The sequence below is a fragment of the Peromyscus californicus genome, unplaced genomic scaffold, assembly GCF_007827085.1.
Source record: "Peromyscus californicus insignis strain IS unplaced genomic scaffold, ASM782708v3 Scaffold_21__1_contigs__length_65335640, whole genome shotgun sequence".
Lineage (NCBI taxonomy): Eukaryota > Metazoa > Chordata > Mammalia > Rodentia > Cricetidae > Peromyscus > Peromyscus californicus.
In genome coordinates this window covers 24246719-24272039 of record NW_026294514.1, presented here as the reverse complement: position 1 = coordinate 24272039, position 25321 = coordinate 24246719, and the positions used below count along the sequence as shown (strand labels likewise).

The following is a 25321-nucleotide window of genomic DNA, read 5'->3' as shown; positions in this document are numbered from 1 at the left end:
TTTTATGCAATTTTTCATATTTTAAAGGTAAAGCAGAGATTCTCAGACGCGCCCTTGATCGGATATTTACAGCTGGTTAAAATTAGATTGAAACCTTTTTACCGGGTTCTTGTATCTTACAGCAAGAAGGAAAAGAAAACTTGCTTATGTAAAGGGTAGTACTTTCATTGACATGGGTAAAGCTTTTCCAAGTTTAACAGTAGAGTAAATGCCATTCTTTGCTGATAGCTTCGGCAACGAGTTTTGGGGGCCGTGGGTGCACTTGACTCCAGCTACCCGGGGTAGGTACACATGCCCAGCTCCGGAATGAAACCCATGCTGAGCCCCGCCCCTCAAGGCCACGCCCCCTTGTTTGGCGCTCAGGAAGTTCGAGCTCGTTATGTCCCGCCTCCCGGGGCTTGAGGTCATGACCTCTACCCACGCCGTCTCAACCCGGCGCCTAGGGACTTTCGCAACGTTTCCGCTGTCCGAGACGCAAACCCCTGAGGGCGTGGCCTCCAGCCTCGCTCCTCCGTTTCCGGAACTTGGAGCGCACTTCTGAGACTCCGCCCCCAGCCCCTGAGGGCGTGGCCTCCAGCCTCGCCCCTCCGTTTCCGGAACTTGGAGCGCACTTCTGAAACTCCGCCCCCAGCCCCTGAGGGCGTGGCCTCAAGCCGCGCCCCTTCCATCCCCGGGAATTTCAGCGCGTTTCGGCGGCAGCCCAGCCTCAGGCGTCCCACCGGCTCCGCACCTCCGCGGGCCCCGGGATCCGGCGGTGACCAGCGCGGGGCGGCACCCGAGCTAAACCTGCCCTCCCGCCCTCCGAGGGGATGCCGCGCAGGCCGCCGACGGTCCGCTCGGGGAACAAGCCTTCTCCCGCTCCCGCCATGGAGCCGGCTGACGCCGGGCCCTGGGCCCACAGCCGCGCGGCCCTCGCCCGCCTGGAGAGCCTGCTGCGCTGCTCCCGCTGGTAAGGACCGGCCTAGCGACCTGGTGTCGCCTGCCCCTCCGGGACCCGTTCCTGTCTTTTCTGAGCGGCTTTCCAGTCACTCGGCCGCAAACTTGGGTTCAAACGGCGCTTTTCGAATTTTCGCGGGGAGAACAGCCCTGGGGGCGTGGCCTAAAGGAACTCGGCTCGCTGGCCCCTCCCCGAAGGTGACGCTCCCAGCTGGGTGGGGCTAAGGCTTGGAGGGGAGGGGTCCTTGGGTCGGAGTGCCCAGGGAAGGTGGTCCCCTGGCTCCGGGCCACGACGGTCCCTTTGAGGCTGACCTTTTGGATCTTTTCCTAGTAGCAGCCTCGGTGTGGGGGGGAGAGTAGGCGGGCGGCATGGATGGTGACCTGGTTAGGGGTAGTGTGACGACGGCAGTGGGATGGCCATCGCAATTTTCCCTTAGTTTGGTGGATGAAGAGATTATGGTACTGTACCACTGATCTCCACCACGCCCTATCAAAGATTTTATTCTTCCCAAAATACTCATCTTGAACCACTGACGCCCTATCAAGGATTTTATTCTGCCCAAAATACTCTCGTGAGTGGTAGGTACTTCCTTACCTGTAGCAGTTGGTCGAATATGACCCAGGAAGTGACCCTCTTTTTCCCATTTTTCTCTTTTGGCAGTAGTGAATGTTGAACCTTCAGCCTCTAGCACTCAAATTACTGTAGTGTTAAACAGCAACTTTTTTTTTTAAAGTAAGAATTAACTGACACCGAATTTTTCACTCACATTATTATTATTAGTATTATTATTTGCAAAATCTTAGAATCCGAAAGAATGACAAGACAGTCCTTAGAAAATTGGCATGAAGACATTTCTTAGCATGAAGACATGCTAAGCTGTGCTTATGTTTTCCTGAAGCATATGGGTCATCCTTCTGGGTGTAGACATTATCTGAAACTGTACTGATGGTGCACACTTTCGATAGTGGAACCAAAGGTGGACACTTGGATGGCAACAACATTTCATGTAGGGTGTGTCAGAGCACTTGAGTTCAGGTTCCAGCCACATCTTTGATCCTCTCTGTACCTCAGTAATAATGATTCGCTCATTCGTGTTTATTATTTTGTTAATAATAAACATTTGTGGAACACAAGCCGTACCATGGTGACAGTGTTCTGAATATAAGCAGAGCAGACAAACACCCCCCTATTTCCGTCACTCTGCCTCAGGGATCCCAAACCTTCTATTTGGGAGAGAAGAATAAATGTAATTATACACGTAAATTGTTCCCTGTGATGAATATCATAAACGGTTACAAAAACGTGATGATGAAAAAGTGATTTAGTCCGTTGGCTGAACCATTTGGAAAAGACTAAGTAGGTAAAGTATATTAATAATCTGTAGATTGTCCTAAAATTGAACAGTTTCCCTTTTTACCACCTGCCAACTATTTCTTTACCGTCTAAATTAAGTGAGCTTAACATGAGAGCCGAGAGCCTGAAGATAGACCGCAGTAGTTAGGCCCAGACTTTAATATAGCACATCTAGTTGTCCAGAGAATATTGGATTTTTTTTTTTTTTAGTGTTTGAGCCTCTGGTAGATGAACTAAATTTAACTATTAGATGATATAATTTCGTAAGAGGGCCTTGAGTTAATGTTTTCCTCTGAAGTGTCAGCAAATACTACTTAGATTTTGCAGCCACAAATAGTCCATTTTCTTTCTTTCTTTAAAAAGGTTAAAACAGTGCTTGTGCCTTTAATCTAAGCTCTCTGGAGGCAGTTACAATCAGACAGCTCTCTGAGTTTCTAGCCAGCCTTGACTACATAAAGTTCCAGGCCAGCCAGGGCTATATAGTGAGACCCGGTCTCAAAAACCAAATCAAAACAAAAATATAAAAACATTCTTTGTTTGTTTGAGGGCTATAGAAAAGCAGGCTGCTGGCTTGATTTGGACTAGACACAACAACTTTCCAAACTTAGTTTTGTATTTTTTTTTCTGTTGATACTTAGTATATAGCCTAGGCTAGCCTAGAAGATATTATATACCCATGCTATCCTTAAATTCAGTGATCTACAGCTGTAGCCTCCTTAGCATTAGGATTACAGATGTATGCCACCGTGCCCAGCTTCAGACTCAGTTTTAACAAAGGAAACTTAAGTTTAAAGAGCCTTTGATCGCCGGGCGGTGGTGGCGCATGCCTTTAATCCCAGCACTCGGGAGGCAGAGCCAGGCGGATCTCTGTGAGTTCAAGGCCAGCCTGGGCTACAGAGTGAGTTCCAAGAAAGGTGCAAAACTACACAGAGAAACCCTGTCTTGAAAAAAAAAAAAAAAAAAAAAAAAAGAGCCTTTGAGCATACAGTTTTACATTGCACAGAAAATGATTTCTGTCACACTGGGAGTGCTTTGCTTTTCCCCTTTCGCTGTCTGTCAAGCTCTCTCTGCCTCCCCCCCCTCCCTCCTACTTGCTAGAGAAGAGCTACCCAGGATGGTCTGCTGCTTGCTTCGGCTCATCATCATCCGGAGTGTCATGTTATTTGAAATTGTGTGTGTCCTTTTACAGAGCTTCAGAGTCCTCCCCGGTAGGCTGGCGATTACCCCGATTACCCTCACATTCAGCTTGCAGCTGTCATCTCTCTGCTGCTCCCAGCTGTCACCTGTCTTGTGTAGCACATTGGATATGTTTTGTAGCAAGCAAGACTTGCTCTTACAGTGGATTGGCTACATTACAGGGCATCCTTTCCTGACCTTTAACATGACTCTGGCTTCAAGGGGAAGCTGGTGAAAGTGTCCAAGAGGCCAGATGTGACATTTATGTTCGGACCAAGGCTCACAACGAAACAGAAGCTATTTAAAGATTGGGGGAAAGCAGACTGGAAGACCTTATTATTTGAGGGGCTGGCAGAAAGCAGAGTACTAGTGTGTTCCTGAAGGAAGCAGGAAATGCATGTAGGAGCTGCCCTGTCAAAACTCCAGGTCTTCCCTGTTGTTCTTTTCTAATTAAAATTAATTAGGTACTTCCTGGCATATTTTTGGGGTAGGGAGGGTTGGGCTTTTTATGCCAATTGTATTTTGAGCTTTTTATATCATTTTAGAGAAGATTAAATGTAATCCTAACTTTGAAGATAGTTGATTTTCTTTTATCAAGTTATCCCTTATTTAAAAGACAATTCATTTTACATGTAAGTGTATATACATATCTATGTGTGTGCATGAACATGTGTCTTTTGAGGTATTCTTGCTCTGTGGTTCAAACTGTCTTGGTACTCACTGTGTAGCCCAGGGTGGCCTTAGACACATAGTGATCCTCCTGACTTAGCCACCTAAATTTAGTGATTATAGATGTGAACTTGGCTTTTTTTTTTTTTAATGTCTTTTTGGGGGGGATTTAGAGATATAGGATCTTGCTCTGTAGTCCATGTGACCTTTAAATTTGGGATCCTCCTACCTCAGCCTTGAGAGTGCTGGGACCACAGCGTTATACAGGGATTCTAGGGGCTGGGTACGTTTTTCAGTGGTTAAAGTGTTTGCTGTACAAGCATGGGAATCTGAATTCAGACTCCCAGCTTTCACATAAAGGTGAGGCTGGGTGTGCACACATGTAACCTCAATGTGGGGGGTGGAGGGAGACAGTATGACTGAAATAGATATCTCTAGGTTAAGTAGGATTGTCTCAAAACATTAGGTGAAATGATTGAGGATGATATCCTAGCATTAGCTCTGGCCTCTGCATGTGCCTACACATGCATATACCACACATGTATACACCATGCCTACAAGTAAGTATACATACAAATAAAGGAGATAGATAGACACCTGCCATCTCATTCCAGCCCAGCTTCAGATCCTGGGTCAGTATTACTACTCTTTGTTTATTCATTGTTTACTTAATATTAATAAGATTACCTGTTTTATACTAAATGGTATATGAATGTTCCTAAAATAAAGCACAGATTTCCTGACTCTAGCATTTAGCTCTCGCCTTTCTTTAGGAGTTTTGATTCTTCAGAGTGATTCTTACAGGCCAGTGATCCTTAAGTAGGATGATTGCTCCCTCTGGTTTGCTGTGGCACTGGTTGGTTATTCATTAGAACAAGAAATCACTGAGGCATAGTAGTGGCAATGCATTTTCTACCCGTAAGGCATATGTGCTCAATTTGAAGGAGAGTAAGGGATACACAGTTCAGGGTAATTGATGTTGAAGGCCCAAAAGATGTAGAGGAATGAACTTTGCTTTGGTCTGTATAGCAGAGGCAAGCCACATGGGCTTTGCACTTGTGCCTTTGAGATGTGGGTAGATTTTTATTAATAGAACCATTGGTCACGGTGGTGGTGGTGGTGGTGATATTAGCAAATGATTATGTGCTAAAATTGGTAGAGTAAAATGGGAGTGGGTAAGATGGTCTAGGAGTTAAGACCTGTTGGATCTTGAGGGATAAGTAGCCCAACAACAAAGTGTTCATTTGGTTTACATAATTAATGTTCCAGTTTGCTTCCCTGTTGTTGTGATTAACACCATGACCAAAAGCAATCTGGGGAGAAAAGGATTTATTTCAGCTTATTTTTCTAGGTAAGGGTCTATCACCAAGGGAGACCATGGCAGGAACTCAAGACGGGAAACTGGAAGTGGGAATTGAGGCAGAAACTATGGAATACTGCCTGCTCTCTAACCAGAGTTCAGCTGGCTTGCTTATCCAGCCCAGGCCCAAGCTACCCACAGTGGCCTGGGCTCTCCACATCAATTGTCAATCAACACAATAGCCAATCTGATAAGGCAGTTTTTCAATTGAAGTTCCCTTGACCCAAGTAACTCAAGGTTGTATCTAATTGACAATTAAAAAAGTGAACCAGCACAGCTGACTTCCCAAGGAAAGCTATTCCTGTGGCCTCCTAGAATTCTGGTGTCCTTAGCTATCAAATGATGAACAGAAATGAACTGGTTTTTAAAGCTGTCTCCAATGTACAGATTTCATAATTGTCAGCATTGAGTAAAGCCTTTAATAAAAATTTAACATCTGTGTAAAGAGGGTACAGTAGTGTCCAGCTTGCACCATATCCTCCAGTCTAGAAATCATTTATTCATGGAATTTATTTATGTGTTACTTTACTTATTGGCTTGATAATCGGCCTCCTTCACTTATGGTATAGTTCTCATAAAGGCAGGATAAAATTTTAGCAACAGTGCCAGATACAATGTTTCTTTTTTTTTTTTGGTTTTTCGAGACAGGGTTTCTCTGTGTAGCTTTGCGCCTTTCCTGGGACTCACTTGGTAGCCCAGGCTGGCCTCGAACTCACAGAGATCCGCCTGGCTCTGCCTCCCGAGTGCTGGGATTAAAGGCGTGCGCCACCACCGCCCGGCTCAGATACAATGTTTCTTAATGTTAAAATAATGAATGAAAAAAAATTAGGTTAAGTAGGTCCCAGTTTCAAAGTGGTGATACCAAGATGACCTACTTAATTCATCAAGAGCACAAGAGAATCCTCCATTGGTTTCTAGTGTTAATTACCAATACTGAACAGTGGTTAAGGCCTCAAGGCAGCTGTCCATGTAGGTCAGTCTGACTTCTGAGATTCAGAGTTGAAACTACCATATATGCAGTCCCTGTATGCTGAGGAAGGGCCCAGCTGCTGTTTTATAGGGCTTGTGACTTCTAGAGAAATTTATCAGATACATGGGATACCTTTGATTTTCTTTAATTTTGAGACAGGGTCTCATTATGTTGCTTAGGTTGGTCTCAAACTCACAGATTCTCACTCCTCAGCCTCCCTAGTGGTGGCATGGCCGGGGCATGTCACTGAGTGCAGCTGTACACCCCCTTTTCTGTCCCTTATACCACAAGTGAAGGTATTACTGGTAAGCAGGTCTGGGCTCAGAGGAGACATTAGAGAGTGACAATGGACACATGCAAGATTTCCTTACATGTGATTGAAGTCTATTTCTAGAAATGAGAAGGGAAGAAAGGAATGCCTAAGTGTGAGCCTTGAAATTCAGCATTCGAATGGCAGATAAAAGGGATGAAGCTTTAAAAGACAGCCAGAGCAGCAGCTGCTTAGATGTTGTTTTACTTTGGAGGAAAGGGAGTGGAAGACAGACACAACACTGCTCGGTCAGGTCTACCTGACAGTCACTGGGGCTTGTATAGAGATTCTCCTAGGATAGGATCTACTATAATTAGTCATTACTGAAATTCTGTTGTGCATTTACTTTTGGGATAATTGTCTCATTCATTCAACAATTGTGGACACTAAGCAATTAAGTACAAATTTAAAGTTTTCCCATGTGATTTACCTGAATCTGACATAAAATCACCACAGAGACTCTGGCCAGGGAAGCAGATCAGTGCCTTGCTCAGCCATCATCAGAGAAGCTTCCTTCTGCAGCAGATGGGAACAAAGACAGAGAGAGAGATCCACAACCAGACAATTTTCAGAGAGGAGACACCTGGGAACACTCAGCCCAAAATGGGATGTCTCCATCAAATCCCTCCCCCCAGGGCACAGAAAACCCTGAGGAAGAGGAGGCAGAAAGAATGTAAGAGCCAGAAGGGATGGAGGACACCAAGAAAACAAGGCCTCTGAATCAACCTGAGCAGAACTCATATTAACTCATAGAGAATGAAGCAGTATTCATCAGACCTGTACGGGTCTGCACCTGGTGCTTATATTATGGCTTCCAGTTCTGTTTTTATGGGATTCCTGAGTGGGAATGAGTGGTCTCTCCATCTATATCTTTCTCTTGCACCATTTCTTGGGTTCTTTACCTCTGGTTGTTTGTTTTGGCCTATTCCGATATGTTAGTTTTTGTTTTATTTTATCATCCTGTAGAAGTCTGCTTGTCTCTAATGAGAGACAGAGAATGGGTGGATCTGATTGAGGCGGTAGGGTGGGGAGGGAGAGTAGAGGGAGGGAAATTGTAATCAGGATATATTATGTGAGAAAGAAATCTCTCTTGAATAAAAGGAAAGAAATAGTCGTAAAGAATAGTATGCTTAGTTGGGCATGATGGCTCATGCACTTGGGAGGTAGAAGCAAGAGCATTATGAGTTGAGATTAGCTTGAACTGTATAGGAAGAATGTCTCAAACAAGCAAGCATAAAGCCCAAACCAAACGAATAAGGTATATTTCATTTACCTTTTACCTTACTCACCAAAGATGTCTCTTCTTCTCTTAAAGGGACATGTAGCAAATGGCTTAATTGGCTTGGAAAATTTGTACAATTTTATGTTAAATACACTGATCTACAACTTAAAAATACCTTGAGGATACGCTAACATGTAAGAGCACTGGAGTCCTTGTTCCATCTAAAATTAACTAGCAATTGGTACCTCATGGGAGTTTGGGGGAGCCGTTTAGTTAAATCCTTCTGCTTCATTAGTATAATCTCAATTGAATTCAATTTTCCTTTGTAAAGAAAATTTTATCAGTAGGATTTTTGTAGAATTGCTTGTTCTCCCTGTTTAGTTTGTCCTTAAGTTATAATTAATGTGTGGGTTACCCTGATCTTCTCAAATCCTATGTAGAGAAGTGTGAGTGTAGATGAGAGTTGGAAAGCTGAGTTTTTAAGAGATATGGAGTTTTTTTAAAGATCTTGTTATTAAGTAAGTGTCTTTTCTGCAGTTTTTCCTTTGCAGTGTATTTCTATATCATGGAAAAGAGGGTAAAGGAGATGATGGATTTTTGTACCAAGTCTTCCATTTGCTTCATCCTCTGAGGGTTATTGAGATCCATGCTAGGTGGATAAAAGGGACTGGGGACTTAAAAAAGAAAAGATCTCATGTGAAAGGCTACATACAGTCTATTTGGAGAAAAGGAAATGAGAATCGGCAGCTAAAGTAAAAGCCTTTGTTTTCAGCATTAAATTCCAGAGCCCCAATTAGATGCCATTGCTGCTCTTTGGAACTTTAGAACATTTCATCTCTCCCTTCGGTCTTATGTTAATTTGTTTATACAATCCCCCACTAGATTGCAAGCCCCTTAGGAAGAATGGCAGAGTCAGTTTAGTGTTCTTCACCTGCCTGGTAATTGCCTCCAGTCCTGGGATGGACCTGAAATCCATGAAGTTCTCTGATTATTTTTGAGTGTCATTTTTGTGTGTTCCTGTATAGTGTTTGGGTAGTGTGTTGAGTGTATCAGATGTTCATATTTGTGGCATAGAAGGAAGTATATTTTAGACTTGGAGAACAGTTCAGTCAGAGTCGTGGGGCTGGAGCTGGATAGAGGATATGTGGGAATTGTCACAGACACTGGCCCACCCATAGCAGAGCTTCTTCAGGAGAACAACAAGAAGGGTCCTATTGCATGGCTTTGCTGTTACCAGATTCTGAAGGGCACTGTCGTGGTAAAATGTTTAATTTAAAATAATACTCCTGAAGGAGTGAGTGCCAGATCAGGTTGATCCTTGATTGTCTGGTAACTCAAGATTCTCAGTTGCTTGTGTATCCTTTAAGAGATTCTCTGTGTGTGCCTCCATATGAGACGATACTGTACATGAAGTAGTACATGAAGTAATGGCTTAGCCATTGCCTTACTGCTAAAGATTTAAGTGGCTTGTAGTCTTTTGTAGTAACACTCAGTGCTGGAGTATTTTTACCAGATTTTAAAGGCCTATGCATGAACATAAGGTAAAAGCCTGTAGTGAATACATTGTTTATCTCATCGATCCTGAGGCCCATAGTTTGGGTTCAATTCATTTTTTTTTTTTTTTTTTTTTTTTTTTTTTTTTTTTTTGGTTTTTCGAGACAGGGTTTCTCTGTGTAGCTTTGCGCCTTTCCTGGAACTCACTTGGTAGCCCAGGCTGGCCTCGAACTCACAGAGATCCGCCTGGCTCTGCCTCCCGAGTGCTGGGATTAAAGGCGTGCGCCACCACCGCCCGGCTCAATTCATTTTTTACCTCTAGGTTTTCAAATAACATTTATATCCCCATTTCTAGGTTGTTTTCTATTTTAGATGCTATTTCCTTCCTTCTTACTCTCAAAGCTGAATTTTCTTATTCTGTATTAACCTTGTACTGTAGAAGGTGACTGACTGGGTGTAGCACTCACCATTATTAATTAAGTCTTCACTATTCTGTCACACCTCTTACAACCTTTGAAAAGTCCTATGTGCCAGTTTCTTTTTAAACAATATATATGACATTTTAATTGGATTTCTTTTGCATATTTTGAAATTTCAAATAGCTTTGTCCTGGGGCCTTTAAGGCAGCAAAGACGTCTTACTTTTTAAACATCTGTCTTTAGTTTTGAGGGTTTCACACATGTGTATAATGAAATATGACCATAGTTATCTCCTATTTTCCCCTCCAGTTCCTCCTATGCTCTCCCAACCCACCCTGCTCCAACAGCTCTTGAAATTTTCTTTGAACCTGTTACATCCTCTTTGTGCTGCCCTGTGTGGGGGACTGTCCACTGGAGCGTGGGAAACCTCCCAGTGGCCACACCCTTAAAATGATTCTCTCTCCTCTCCCTGGCAAGTCTGTGGATCTCGTTAGTAAGGCTTGCGCCTGGAGATCACTACCTCATCTGTGCTTTGGCAGTCTTGATCTTGTGTGGGTTTAGTGTATTGTTTCTTAGTCTCTGGAAGCTTTTCAAGACTTAACCAGATAATGTTTGCTGTTTTGAAGTTTCATTATTTACAAGTATCTATTATACTCAACAGAAATTCCTGCAGCTTGAATAATTGAGTTAAAGTTGTTGTGTGCATTTAAGATTTTGGTCAGTATCTCTTAGTTGTAAGATAAAATTCTTTCATTCTTGGTATCTTCTTAAGCAAAAGTTCGACTTTGACATAGATGAACCTCTGCAGTGTTTACTTTGTACCTTCCCTTGATGTTGGCCTGCCTTCTCTCAATTTGGCCATCACATTTCCCTCACTGCTCTTCTCCCCAGAACCCACACAGAACTCTCTCACAATTCCCATGTCTTTTCATTTGTTAAAAAAACCAGTCTGTCCCACTAATTAGAATAGTTCTACTGATCAGTTATTCGCAGATATTATGCCACTGCTAATCACATGGTAATATGTTACTGCTAGGGTGAAAGGTAAGAACTATAGAAAAGGTTCAAAGTTATCCTAGCAAGGAAATAGGCTTAGAAACAGAACGCAGACATTGAGCTTAGTGGTACCAGAGGAAGCCAGGAGGCTGTGGACTGACGGCATTGCAGGGATCTGCTGCCGTGGAGGGTAGGAGGTAGAGCAGCTCAGGCAGGGAGAGGTGCTGTGAGAAAATGAAGACGCAGTGGAAGGAGAGGCTTCAGGAAGAAGATGAGGCCAGTGTAACTTCACAGGGAAGTCAGGGAAGAGAAAGAACCAACACCCTCGGGAGAGCTTCATTGAGGTCCGAGCCAGTGCTAAGATGGTAAGGATGGATTTACTGGTGGAGCACTTAGTTCAGTTGGGGGAGCCGGTAGAGTGGGTGGTAGGGGCCAAATGCAGCGTTTTTTCAGGTTGAAGGGGAGGTTACCTGGATTAAGTTTTCTCTTGCTGTGAAAAGGCATTATGACTACAGCTACTCTTATAAAGGAAAAGATTTAATTGGGGTGGCTTACAGTTTCAGAGGTTTAGTCCATTATCATTGGGGGGGGGAGGGCAGGACATGGCAGTGTACAGGCAGACATGGTGCTGGAGAAGGAGCTGAGAGTTCTACATCTTGATCTGTAGGCAACAGGAAGTGAACTATGTCACTGGGTTTAACTTGAGCTTACGAGACCTCAAAACTCACCCCCACTTCCTCCAACAAGGCTGTACCCACTCCAACAAAACTGCACCTCCTAATATGCCACTCCCCATGGAGGTCATTTTCTTTCAAACCACCACATTAACTGTGTATGCTTACATGTGAGTGAAAGAAAGGTGATTCAAACCGTGCTGGCCACAGGCTTTACTGAGCTATGGGAGCTTGAGAGCAGCCCATCTCAGGAATGAAGAGTACCCGAGGAAGGGCTTCTGCTCTGAGACCAGAGGAAGAGACGAGGCTATGAAACAGGTAGCAGGCATCTAGATCACAGATTCATACCGTGGGAGGGACTTAGGAGCACAGGTAGCTTTGAGTAACCATGTAGTCATTGCTTAGCTTTTTACTTACTGATCATCTCATTATTATGGAGATATAAAGAATACTACTTTTTAGAGACATTTTTTTTCCCTCTTTTTCTCCTGTTCATTTTGGATAGAGTCTCATTTTTTTTTTTTTTTTTAGGCCAAGATGGCTAGAAACTCACTGTGTAGCATAAGCTGTCCTAAACCTAGGATTCTCCTACTTCCGCTTTCTGAGTGTTGGGGAATTAGGTGTACACACCACGTCAACCACCCTCCTGTCTTTTTTTTCCCCCTTTTGTTTTTGGAGACAGGGTTTCTCTGTGTAGCCCTGGCTGTCATGGAATTCACTCTGTAGACCAGGCTGAGCTAGAACTCACAGAGATCTGCTTGCCTCTGCCTCTTGAGTACTGGGATTAAAGGCGTCTGCCACCACCCTGGGCTTCCTTCAGTTTTCAGTGTGGTATCCAGAGCCTGAGCAAATAAGGCAGAGAACCCTGGGGCCTTTCTAGCATTATGAACTTACATTCACAAGTATCTTACGCCAGTAGCAAAGGTGGCGCTGAATCATTAAACCTTGTAGTCTGGACTGAATACGGAATCCAGTGAACTACAAAGATGGTCAGTTTTCACTCGAGATAGAGAGCAGTTGGGTTTGGCTAGGATGAGGCAATATGAAATACACAGAAAGGTGTAGGAAGTCTATGTTGTAGGGGACCAAGTAGAATTAGCCCTTAATTATGAATGGGGTGGTTAGCTTTGGTAGTTAATATAATACAAATTATAGAAGCCACATGAATACTGGTTATAGTCATCTAATTGCCAGGGTCACCAAACTCATTTTGTCCATCTATCCTGTGTAGTGTGGTCGAAAAATGAGATTTCGTGGGTTTTTGAAAGGAATGGGTTTTATAATGTCAGTGAGCAGCATTTTTAGTAGCTTGAGAATAACGGGGTTGTACACTCTCTTCATAGCCTCTTCCTGAAAGCTCCATTTCACCTTAATGTTCATAACTATTAAAATGTGCAATGTGAAATGTTTGATCTTTGCAGAAATGTGGAGAACTGTGTTTCACTGATATGTGGTTTGTGTTCAGAGGTAATTGGATAATAATGGTGTAAACACCTAAAGGTCTTGGGGTTGGTATAATAAGCCAAGTGCAGGAAGTGGTTGTCCTTTAAAGGCTTTACTTGTGTGCTGTGCTCTTGACGCATTACCCTGCTGAGTGTCAAGGCTTAGCATATACACATTGGAATTGAAATATGCCGTATATAGAAGACTAGTGTTAGTGGAAGGAAATTTTCATAGAAGGTGTATGAGTTGGTTTTAACGAAATCTTGGGTAAGATGCTCGAATTCATAAGAATAATGTAGTTAAAATTAGGGTTTTGATTATGAAGTATGTAGTAAATAGTTCTGGGTTACAGGGGTTGCAGAGTGGGCCTATAAATACAATAAGAGCCTGTCCTTTCCCAGGACTTTGAGAGGCAGCAGGCATTCTGATGGACAGTACTGGGGAGGTTTTGCTTTGGCCTCTCTTCTCTCAGTGTATTGACTCTCCTTCAGTCTGAAGACTGCCAGCTTGAATTGTGTCTGGAATTGTTTAAACAGTCAACTAGCTGTGGACTGAATGAATGATCATATTTGATCAAAACTTCTATAAAAAGTAGATGGCTCCTTAATAGTAAACAATTAAGTTTTTGTTTGTTTGTTGTTTTGAAATGGGAAGCCATGTATTATTGTGGTCAAGGTGTCCCAATGCCCTAGTTTTTTGGGGGCAGTTCTAGTTTGTATCCCTTGTCCCAACATTCTATCCAGTTAAGCAACCCTCTTCACTCTGAGGAATGCTCTCATTTGGATGGCAGGCCACATTTTGAGATTTATGGGTTTCACTTCAAGTCAGTCAGGGTAGATGTACCTTAGCTATTGAAAGAGGAAGTTTAGGGGTGCTCGAATACTGATCCCTTTCTCTCACCTCTCAACAGATACATTATAAAAAGAACTCAAACTTGTCATGACATTGATAATTGCTATTTGAATACAGCAAGTATGTCCATGGGGTATATGACCAGCAGAATTAAAGCCTTTGCAATAAATGTATCTTTAATATTTTCTGCTTTGATAAAGAGAGAAATAAGATAGTGTGGGGTCTTGGGTTTGTAACATATTGGGCATGAAATGTTTATGTAGCAATAACTTATCTTCCTTTCTTCAATCAGCACTAATATTCTGAAGGAGCCCGTGTGCTTAGGAGGATGTGAGCACATCTTCTGTAGGTGAGTGGTTAGAGCCTGATGTCCACTCTGATGTAATCATGTCTGCCTTGCTGTGCACTCTGATGTAATCATGATGTCTGTCTTGCTGTGCACTCTGATGTAATCGTGATGTCTGTCCTGATGTCCACTCTGATGTAATCATGGTGTCTGTCCTGATGTCCACTCTGATGTAATCGTGATGTCTGTCTTGATGTCCACTCTGATGTAATCATGTCTGCCTTGACGTGCACTCTGATGTAATCGTGATGTCTGTGTATTATCTTGAGTTGATATTTAGAACTGTTTTCATTTACAAATAAGAATTAATGCTCAGAGGGGAATGTCTAGCGTTCCAACGGAAGTAGTTCTGCTAAGGTTTTAAAAAAACCACAGTGCCTTTGACATAATTTTGACATGTCTTCTTGAATATTCCAGTTTTGAATTACTGAGATAATAATCTTTCAAAATTTATTGAAGTCTAATTCTTCAATTTCCAAGACGGGGTGACTTCAAACAGTAGATGTTTATTGTTGTAGTTCAGGAGGCAGAAGATCAGGTTCTGATAGATGTTGGTAGGGTTCGTTCTCTCTGAAGGCTGCAAGGGAGACTGTTCTTCCCTAGTTTCTTGTGGGCTGTTAGTAAGATTTTCATTGCTATGACAGAATATCGGATTGAAACAGTTGATGGGCATATATTAGTCAGCTTTTTGTCACTGTGATGGAATACCAGGCATACATTACCTGAGGAGAGATTTGTTTGATTCCAGGGTCTCAGGTTTCCGGTACAGTGCTTGGCTTTGGTGTCTTTGGTGCTTGAACACCAGTTTTGCTTCTTGGGGTTAGTGTAGTAAGCCAAGTGCAGGGCGTGGTCATCCTTCAAAGTATAGTAAGCCAAGTGCAGGGCGTGGTCATCTTTCAAAGTATAGTAAGCCAAGTGCAGGGCGTGGTCATCCTTCAAAGGCCTTGGGAGAGAACCTTGTGAGAGAAGGGCGCTGTGGTGATGGGAGCGTGTGGAGGTGGGTGCTCTGTCACGGCGGGCAGGAAACAGAGGGAGGGGTTGGGCATTTGGCTCTAGGTATAACCTTCAAAGGCATACCTCCAGTGAGTTTTCTAGCTAGGTCCCACTTCTTAAAGTTCCCTCTACCTCCCCAAATAGCACTCCATGGTTGAGCACCAAGTATTCAACCGTGAGTCTGTCAGGGACTTGTAATGTTACGTTTGAATCATAGTCTCTGAAGCACACATTTGACATCACACGTATATAACAGGGGAGGAGGATTTAGTTTGGTTCATGGATGTAGAGGTTTCTGGTCCATAGTCTCCATATATGGAGACTGTATTTCTTCATATCTCTAAAGCTTTACCCTTTAGGAACTATAGATTTGTTTGCTGGGAAAAATTAGGCAGATTGTTATACTAAATAATGTCTCATCATAGTAAATTGATCAGAGACTTTACATATATGTGCATATCATATTCTCAAAGCACACTGCTTTACCATTCTATGTTAGACAACCGCTGTTTTCCTTCTTCTGTTCATACTCTCTAGTGTTTGGGGTTCAGATTCTGCTGAATTTTCTTTTAATTTTTTAAGTGTTTGTATAAGCGACTGTGTTGGATCAGGATGTCCAGTGTGTTGTACCCCAGCCTGGATCCTAGACCTCAAGATAAACAGACAGTTGGACAGCATGATCCAGCTTTATAGTAAGCTTCAGAATTTGCTACATGCCAATAAACTTTCAGGTGAGTAACATACTTTCACTGTTTTGTTAAAGAGTGGACAAATTAATAATGATAATGATTACATGAAAGATGGATAAAGAATTCTGAATGATGTAGTTCAGATTTTAAGATTAGTAGGGTTTTTTTTTTTAAGTTATTTTGAGAAATGGGATAATTAAGTCTCAACTTTATAGATGAGGTGCCAAGGTCCAGAGAAGTTAAGTGCTCTTGCCTGCAGTCACATGTATAGTTAATACGAGTAGCAAGAGAAATTGTGCTCATTTCTTGATGTCAGTCCAGAGAGTCTCACTTCATACTGACTGCTTTCTACAGTTGGGATAATTTCTGTAGACTAGATGCTAGTGATTTTATTTATAATAGTGCTTAATTCACTTAAGTACCCTGTTACAAGATAGAATACAATATTCTTGAAAGGATCACTTTTCTAGTCTGAATTAATTAGGTATACATTTTGAAAGAGCAAAAATCTAACGCTCCTCTTCTTATCTATTTAAATGGGGGTTAATGTTTTTCAGATTGTTCTTAGACTCTGTGTATTAACTATATATCTTCCCATTGTGCTTTCTGCTGAGAACTAATTGGCTGTGAAAAGAAACTAAAGTGTTTTGAATTTTCATAATTGGATGTCGGAGTTGTCTTTTTATTGACCAAATCATATCATTTTAGCATGTATTTATAGGAGAACCTGCCTTTCAGGATGCCATGAAAGATTGATAATGGTAATATAAAATTGTTGACTTTTTAAATCTTTTGTTCTTTGGATTCTGATGTGATAGTGTAACTGTCAACTATTAGTAAAATTGATTGAACAAAATTAAACAAGTCAAATGCTTTTAAAGATTATTAACAGGTCTGTATTTTTAAGAATGTAAGTCATAGTTAGCTCCTGTTTACATTTAGTTATTTGGTCATTGTATTAGACTCCATTTTTTAGTGATAAAATATGTTATGGTAGTCCTATGACTTATGGTTTCCAGGTCTGTACATATATTTTGTGAAGTACTTGCTTTATAAAGTATTGTGGTTATAAGTCTCTTAATGCGTTCGTTTTAGGACTGACAACTTGGTATTGGCTATCCAGGTGGGGGACACTTCTTCAGCTCCCAGCATTCACTAGTTTCCTGTCGTTCTTTCTGTGTTTAGGTTTGAGGCCTCATGAGGTTTTTCCCTCTTGTGCTAGCATGTCTATTGGGGTCATTGGTTCTGGTCTTGTTTGGGCAGCATGTATGTGTGTATATAATGAATTATACGAATAACAACTCTGTGTGTGTGTGTGTGTGTGTGTGTGTGTGTGTGTGTGTGTGTAAAACAACAAAGAAAAAGAGTTTGAATTTGAGAGAAAGCAAGGTGGGAAGATAATTAGGAAGAGTTGGAGGGAGGAAAGGGAACAGATGTAATTATAATTTCAGAAAATAAAAAATGATACAAGAAAAAACAAGATTATAAAAAAGATGTATTGAGGGAGCTAGAGAGATGGTTCAGCAGGTAAGAGCACATATTGCTCTTGCAGAGGCCTTGAGTTCAGTTCTAGTACAGGTCAGGCAGTTGGCACTTTCTCCCCCTCCATCTCCAGGTATCTGACTCCTGGCCTCTGGGCACCTGCACTCATGAGCACATATACATGTTGATCAAATTAAATCTTAAAAAAAGAAAAAGACTGCATTGAGAAAAGCTTCGTCATTACTTCATCTGAATGCTTTTCTTCCTTAAGATCAGCGTATGATGGTGTGTATTTGGTAGTTGAAAAGATTGTGTGTATGATGTAATTGGCCTCTCTCTACCCCTGATATGTACTTTAAATTGATGTAGTGATTCCCTACCAGTAAGGGTCTATGGGTCTTTGGCAGTGTCAGAGTTGGGAATGGAGAAGAAGCAATGAGTTCCTTGAGTTACTTGGACAGTATGAACAATATGTCTCTGAAAGTTGTTGCCTTCATTAGATTCTTAGAGGTATGTCTGATTGCTAAGATTATTGGCCAAGCACTGAGATGTGGGGTTCTACTTTTGAGACTGTCCTGTTTTCACTCGACTCTTCTCTAATTACTGTGTAGTAGGTGCTAGGTTATGGCAGAGGCTGTAACACAAAGTGACAAACCAGAACCTGTCTCGGTTCTGGAGGCTTGAAGTTTTAGTTTCAGAAGTGTGCTCTCTGAGACCCATGGCTTGTACTCATGTCCACCTCATGTCCTCACACTGTGTTAGGGTCTCCACGCCAGTGCAGCTTCATCTGGATGAGTCTGTCTAAGACAGACTTTAATTCAGATTACATTTTAGGTACCAGGTATTAGTTATGGTTTCTGCATATGGATTGAGAGAGTAGAAGGAAGTTCACAGTTTAATGCATAAATAAATAACTTGACATTTTTAATGGTGATAACATAGGAAGAGGCTAGTAGAGGAGATCTAACGGCCTCCTCTGGCCTTCCTACACACACAGGCGTGAGCACTTGTACACAGGTGTGCACGCATGCATGTGTGCACGCTCACACACGTAAAGTAATCTAAAAGAAGAAAACAAAACGACCATGCGCCTTTGCTGTCTTGACAGGAAATCACAGAAATGTAGAGAAACTTACTGAATATACCTCTGTTTCCAGAGACAATTTTCTCCCCTATTTTAAGCTGTTTCACTATCAACTTCTCCCTAAGTCTTCTCAAAGCAGGGCGGCTCTGAAGGCTGTTTCAGCGTCCAGTTCCTCCTCCAGGAGTTCCCTTTGTTTCTTTATAGTTCCTTTAGTACATGGAATGAGGGCCTGTGCCGGTTTGTCTAAAACTAAATTTAAATGGTAGAAGGTGAAATGTTTTATAGGGAGAAGAAGGAACCAGGAATTGGGAACAAGTGAGGATTGATAGTTTTGTAAAAAAAAAAAATGATCTCACCTTAAGACAAGGACATCAGACCGAGTGACTCCTGAAGCCTTAGCTGACTCCAAAATTCTGTAACTGTTCAGTGATCACGGGTTAAAAGGCTAAGCTAAGTAGAATGGTTAAACAGCTCTCGTGTTTGCTCCATCTTTAAACAAAATCCTGTAGTTTATAATTTATCTTTCAAATGAACCTTGTTACTTGCATTTACTACAAACTATGCAATTACTCTAATTAAGGTGGGTAATTAGGAAGAACTTGTCAGATCATGGACATGGTATGTGATACACTAGAGATGAAGAAGCCTGATTTATAGGAAGTGTGCAAAGAGGAGCTTCTAAACATTTCAACATATTTTTCTCGGTTCAGTGTACTTTAAAGAGAAGAGGTTGTCATAGTTTCCTGATGGCCATTTATGGATAATTTTAGTTTATTCTTTATAACAATCTGTTTTCTACTAATAGAGTTAGATTTAAAGTATCTCTTCTCCCCCTGAACCCATCATATTAAATCAGCCCTTGCAGGTGCTGGTCAAGTTTTGTGGAACGTGTCGGTGTTGGTGACATTAAAATAAAGCATGCTGATTGTGCTTTCATAGGAGCACAATTTACATTTCTCTTCTCTAGTTTGGGGAAGGATGCTGGTCCTTCTGAAGTGATTACACAGTGTTTCATATATGCTGTGACTTTGTAATAGACAAAGAGGAGGGTTTGGATGGCCATGTTGCTGCTGTTCTTTTAAATAGACCTAAATACATCTTAACTTCCAGGATAATTGTTCTTCAGTGAAGGTGTTAATGTTACACAGATGGTTAACAGAGTGCCTCCCTTTCTTTCTTTTTTTTTAAATAAGGAACTAGCTAGTCAGAGATTTCTCAACTTCTGTTGTGTAACTTATAATAGAGAATAATTTGGGAAGCACACAATGTACATCATTATAATCCTTTGATGTAGATTAATGATAGTGAAATCACATTTTCTAATTGCTTCTCTTTTCTATGCTTATTAAATTTTAAGAAAAAGAAAACTTGGCTAAGCAGCTCCTTAGTAACATGTGTGTGTCTGTTTCTTGATATTTCGTAGTATATTCTGAAATATTTAAATTCAGAGAATAAGATTCTTTTAAATGTCATCATTAAGAAATTTGCTATGCAGAGGAAGGACCAATGTTTTTCTTCATGAAATGAATATGATAATTTATCAAACTTAGAAGCATTCACCCATAAAACAGTTGTAGCTGTTAATAATATGATTTATGTTCTAGCAACTGAGTTGTTTTGCTTTTCAGTTTTATCTTAGATAGGCTGCATAAAATCCAGAATTTACAGTTATTGTTTGTGGTTATCCTTCCTTAGTTAGACCACGTGGGGTGACTAAAATCCATGAGAGAGGTGGGAGTAGCCCTTAGTGAAGGGTTGTGTGCATGTGCATTCCCTAGCTGTGTGCTCTGCCTCGCTCTTTCTCAAGTTAGCAAACGTGCTGTCGAGGCCGAAATGTAGCGTGTCTAGACTGAAGGTGTTATCACTGCTCACATACCTTAATTTCCCTGTAGCTGCCCAGGTCTACTTCTTATTAGTGTTGTAAACATTGAGAAATCAAGATTGGACTCTTTTTTAGTTGAAAATGTCATCATCTGCATTTAAAATAATAAATTAAAACCAAATACAACTTTTCACAGACTACTTGAGGATTAACCTTTAAGTCTTTGTAATCCTGAGGCCTTCTTAAGAAGTAATCTCTGGTAACATTTCATTTTGACCTTTCTTTAGACCAGAAGTGGCTGGGTTTCAAAATCTACTTATCACTGAAGAGAAAAGACCGTGTTGAATTTAGATGTATAGTCTCTCTGTGAATGGAAACTCATTCTCATTGTTTTGATTCCCAAGATTCTATCTCAGTAACACCGTGTAGACCGTGTATCGCTCAGCAAATCATTTCAATGACTGTGGGGAATCTGCCCTCATTCAGTTACATAGTTTTGCTTGTAGCTGGCCTTATGTGTTTACTGTCTTCATGGCACTCACTGTGCTCCCATGTCACCAGGAAGAAGTAAGCAGTGGCCTCTTTAGAGTATAGCCTGAGTGCTGTTATTGCTAGGCCAGGGTCGTGTGTGACATTCTTGCAGTGTTAAAATCTTATTTATTAAAACACAGTGTTTTCCAGTTCTTCTTCCCTACCTAGGGTGATTTTTGACCTGGTGGGTGCGTTTATGAGATGGGAGGTGAAAAGATAAACAAAGGAAGCAATTCTAGGCACTTAGAATTGGTAGTGTAGCTGTAGAAAAATTAAAGGTGACTGTCCTTAGGAAAACTAAAAGCCAAATTCATTGGTAGCTCAAGATGGAGAAATTAATCCTCATAGCCTGTTTCTTTTCCTTATTTTTTTTTCTTTTTTGTTCTATCAGATCCAAAAGACACCACACCCAAGGCAAGTTTATGTGATGACACAGAAAGGAAGAAAAATTCCATAAAAATGTGGTTTAGTCCTCGCAGTAAGAGAGTTAGATATGTTGTGAATAAAGTGTCAGTGCAGACCCAGCCTTCAAAGGCAAAGGGTGACAAAGCCCAGAAAGCCTCAATGTATGAATTTGTTTCCACAAGTCCCCCTGAAGTTGTTTCTAAGAGGGCTAAAACAGCTTCTCGAACATCTGCGAAAAAGCAGCCGAAGAAAGCTTCAGCTGAGATCAACCAGGAGGGGAGTTTAAGACCAGAGACAGAAGATAGTAGATTTGATTCCAAAGAGGAACCGAAGGAGGAAGGGGTTGTCTGCTGTAGCCAAACACCAGTTACGGAAAGTCCACGGGTGAATGGTGAAATCGACTTATTAGCAAGTGGCTCTGTTGCAGAATCTGAATATTCTGGAAGCTTGACTGAAGTGTCTTTACCATTGGCTGAGCATATAGTGTCTCCAGACACTCTGAGCAAGAATGAAGAGACTCCTGAGAAGAAGGTCTGTGTAAAAGACCTTCGCTCAGTAGGGCGTAATGGAAATCACAAAGGCTGCAACAGGTCTCCCAATCCTCTTTCTGAGAATTGTGGGAGCAACATTTTGAGCCCCAGCAGAGATGGCATTAAGCCAGCCGCGCTTGCAGAAAATCCACCGCTGGTTGACGGTTCTTCAGGGCAAGTTGATGTCACACTCAGGAGAAACAGTAACATATCGGATGACTCCCTTAGCCTTTCACCAGGCACACCCCCACCCCTGCTGAATAATTCAGCTCACAGACAAATGATGTCAAGCCCCGCCACAGTGAAGCTGTCACCCGGTGTCACGGCCTTGAAAAGAAATCACAGAGGAGAGACTTTGCTTCATATTGCTTCTATTAAGGTAGGCTGCCTACTCTACACTAAATCTTGGAATGAGACCATATTAGTTTGCTGTTACTATAACAGATACTTAAGATAAGAGAACAGATTTAATTTATCTCACAGTATTGGAAGTTTCTGTCCATGACCAATAGGTTCTGTTGCTTTAAATGTGTTATGGTAGATGTGTGTTGTGGAACAAAGCTGTTCACCTCATCATTGAGAAGCAAGAGAGGGAATGAGGAAGGAGTGGAGAACCTATTCTCTCTTCACATCCAGTGACTTGAAGACCTTAATGTAGAAAATGGAGACAAGAGGTTGGGGTAAGGGAACCCTGCCATTAGCCATACTAATGGTGTAGGGATCCTATACTCTTGGTACATACAGCTCGAATTTTTGGAGTTAACATCTGGTCATGTTTCAGGTGATTTCTGCTGAGACTGACTTAGAAAATTTGTCTTTTGGTCATCTTGTCACATTTATCAAACATCTCCACACTTAAGATGTTTGAATATTGTTAATGCTTCCTAGACATAGCTAGTTAATAATTACTATGCTCCATCCAACTTTACAAACTATATAGTATGTGTCAGATATCATCTAGAGCAGAAATAGCCACAGACAGCAAGTAAACCAACCAAACTTGGTATGCACATTCAGGTGGCCCACTCATAAACTAGATTATACTCTGTTCTAGGCATGGAAAAAAGCCACAGTAGAATAAGTAGATAGGGAAAAATAGTGGTATGATGGTGTTGTGGTGACTTTTCTTCATTGATGTGTTCATGATTGCTTTGTGTAAGTTTTCTCAATTGGCTATTTACTTGAATACTTGCCCAAATTAAAGTTGCCTGTTTTGTTTTCTTGAGCCCAATTATCAGATATTATTATTATTATTATTAGTTGACTAATTCTGATTTACTACTCTTAAACATGCATTAATTTGTACTGTTCTTTTAAAGCCATTAATTAACAATCATGTCTTTTAAAATTTGATTATGAGCTGATTTGTATTTGTTTTTAACAACACACACAGGGACTCACTCCAGCACTCTCGCAGAGTAGCTGTGCATCCAACTTCTGTGTTTGACTTGATAGTCACTGTCTAGGAAGGAAAAAAGTATCAGTGGGTTTATCAACAGAGTTTTCTTTTTAGAAATAGTTTTCATTTAGTTCTCACCTTAATTTTCTCATTTGTAGCAAGAATGAATTGTCTAGCTGTAGGAAGCCAAATCCTATAATTCTGCTGTCTGATTTCAGCGGCATGCCCACCTTCTTTCAGGAAAAGATTTGAATGGGCGGGCCTTGATGTTAAAGCTGCCATGGAGCCAGGAGCGGGAAACGAGTTCGTTTTGCACAGTGACTTCAGATTTGGTGACCTTTAAAGCAAGCAGAGCAGAGAAGGGGAAGTGGCGGGTTTATGCAAGTCAGAAAGTAAGGCTTCCCGGGTTGCTGCTGTGGTGATGCTTTTCCCTACAGTACGTAGGTAGATTTGCTGCTTCCACAGTTCAGGGTACTTGGGATGGTTAATCTTGATTGTCAGCACCACCACTGCCCGGCGCATTAAGCTTTAAAAAAACAAAACAAGCCGGGCGGTGGTGGCGCACGCCTTTAATCCCAGCACTCGGGAGGCAGAGCCAGGCGGATCTCTGTGAGTTCAAGGCCAGCCTGGGCTACCAAGTGAGTTCCAGAAGAGGCGCAAAGCTACACAGAGAAACCCTGTCTCGAAAAATCGAAAAACCAAAAAAAAAAAAAAAAAAAAAAACAAAACAAAACAAAACAAAACTCATTGAGCACTAGACTTGTCTCCAGCGTTACATTGCCTGGTGCTCTTTTCTCCTGAAACTGTGCCTCTTATATTTCTCTTTGCTTCATGCGCTCCTTTTCACTGTAGGCCTGTATAATGACCACTAATAACCATACAATAGAGTCAATATTAGGCTGTCTTGAAATCTCCTGTGCCAATGCCATTAATTCAAAACTCTTTACTTCTGCTCCTGACAAATTTTTAGGACAAGGGCAGAAAGCAGCCACATTTTTTGACAAAATATCACAAGAATGTGGCCAGCAGTAATATTCTTCCCTTCTGAAACCTTTTAAGCTGGGCCGCACATTTCACATCACCCTCTACACCATCGTCCATGCTTCTACTAAGATGGCCTGTTATGCACTACTTAAAGCATCAACTGCTTTTTTAGTCCAAAGTCTCATGTCTTCCATATTCCTCCAAACAACAATGTGGTCAGGCCTGTCACAGCAATATCCCAGTCCCTGGTACCAACTTCTGTTTTAAAAACACCAGTGGTATTAGTAAACACAATTCTGTGTTATCTCTGAGGCACACAGTAAAGGCTCTGGCCTAAAGAATGGTCAGTCCATTGAATAAATCAATCTTAAAACCGACTATGGAGAGACTAGAACTCTGGAACAAGTCGGTCACTGCGAGTGTATCCTCATAGGCATGGCTTGTACTAGCTTTTTTCCTATTATTTCTGCTCCCCTCTGCTACCTCTGTACCACAGTGGACCAAAGCCCCAGGAGCAAAAAATGTGGCTGCTTTCTGCCCTTGTCCTAAAAATTTGTCAGGAGCAGAAGAGTTTTGAATTAATGGCATTGGCACAGGAGATTTCAAGACAGCCTAATATTGACTCTATTGTATGGTTATTAGTGGTCATTATACAGGCCTACAATGAAAAGGAGCGCATGAAGCAAAGAGAAATATAAGAGGCACAGTTTCAGGAGAAAAGAGCACCAGGCAATGTAACGCTGGAGACAAGTCTAGTGCTCAATGAGTTTTGTTTTGTTTTGTTTTGTTTTTTTTGGTTTTTCGAGACAGGGTTTCTGTGTTACAAAAGTAAGCAACATAGAAGTGATTGCTTGTACTTCATGCCTCAGTAGTGGCTTTTCTGAGCTGTGTAAGAGGCTGACATTTCATGATTCCATGCAGACATAACATGTTAGGATGGCAAACTTGAAGGAAAGGTGCTGAGAATCTGAATTCTGATTCTGGGGAGAGACGGTCCCTGAGAGGATCTGCTTCAGACTGCGGCTTTGCAGCTCATACTTCTCGGCAGTCCTGTTTGTTCCCTCCTCCTAGAGTCCTAAGAAAGTATGGAACACACAAGCCAGCTGGGGTCTGGGATATGCTGAAGGTTTTAGTTCCGGAATACCACGTGGAGTCAGCACCTAGCTCCTTCAGTCGGCCAC

The 25321-nt window shown here is 41.7% G+C and overlaps 1 protein-coding gene across 2 annotated transcripts in view; it reads left to right on the top strand.

Annotated features, from left to right (window-relative positions):
- Window positions 1-520: 520 nt before the first annotated feature.
- Bard1 (BRCA1 associated RING domain 1) overlaps window positions 521-25321 on the top strand; it is a 68040-nt gene continuing 43239 nt past the window's right edge. The window contains exons 1-4 of one of the 2 annotated variants that reach the window (XM_052749787.1): window positions 521-949; window positions 14168-14224; window positions 15797-15945; window positions 21214-22136. In XM_052749787.1, the coding sequence (XP_052605747.1) occupies window positions 810-949; window positions 14168-14224; window positions 15797-15945; window positions 21214-22136 (1269 nt within the window). In that variant the 5' untranslated portion in view covers window positions 521-809. The remainder of the gene's footprint in view (window positions 950-14167; window positions 14225-15796; window positions 15946-21213; window positions 22137-25321) is intronic. The other variant, XM_052749785.1, reaches the window with a different exon arrangement.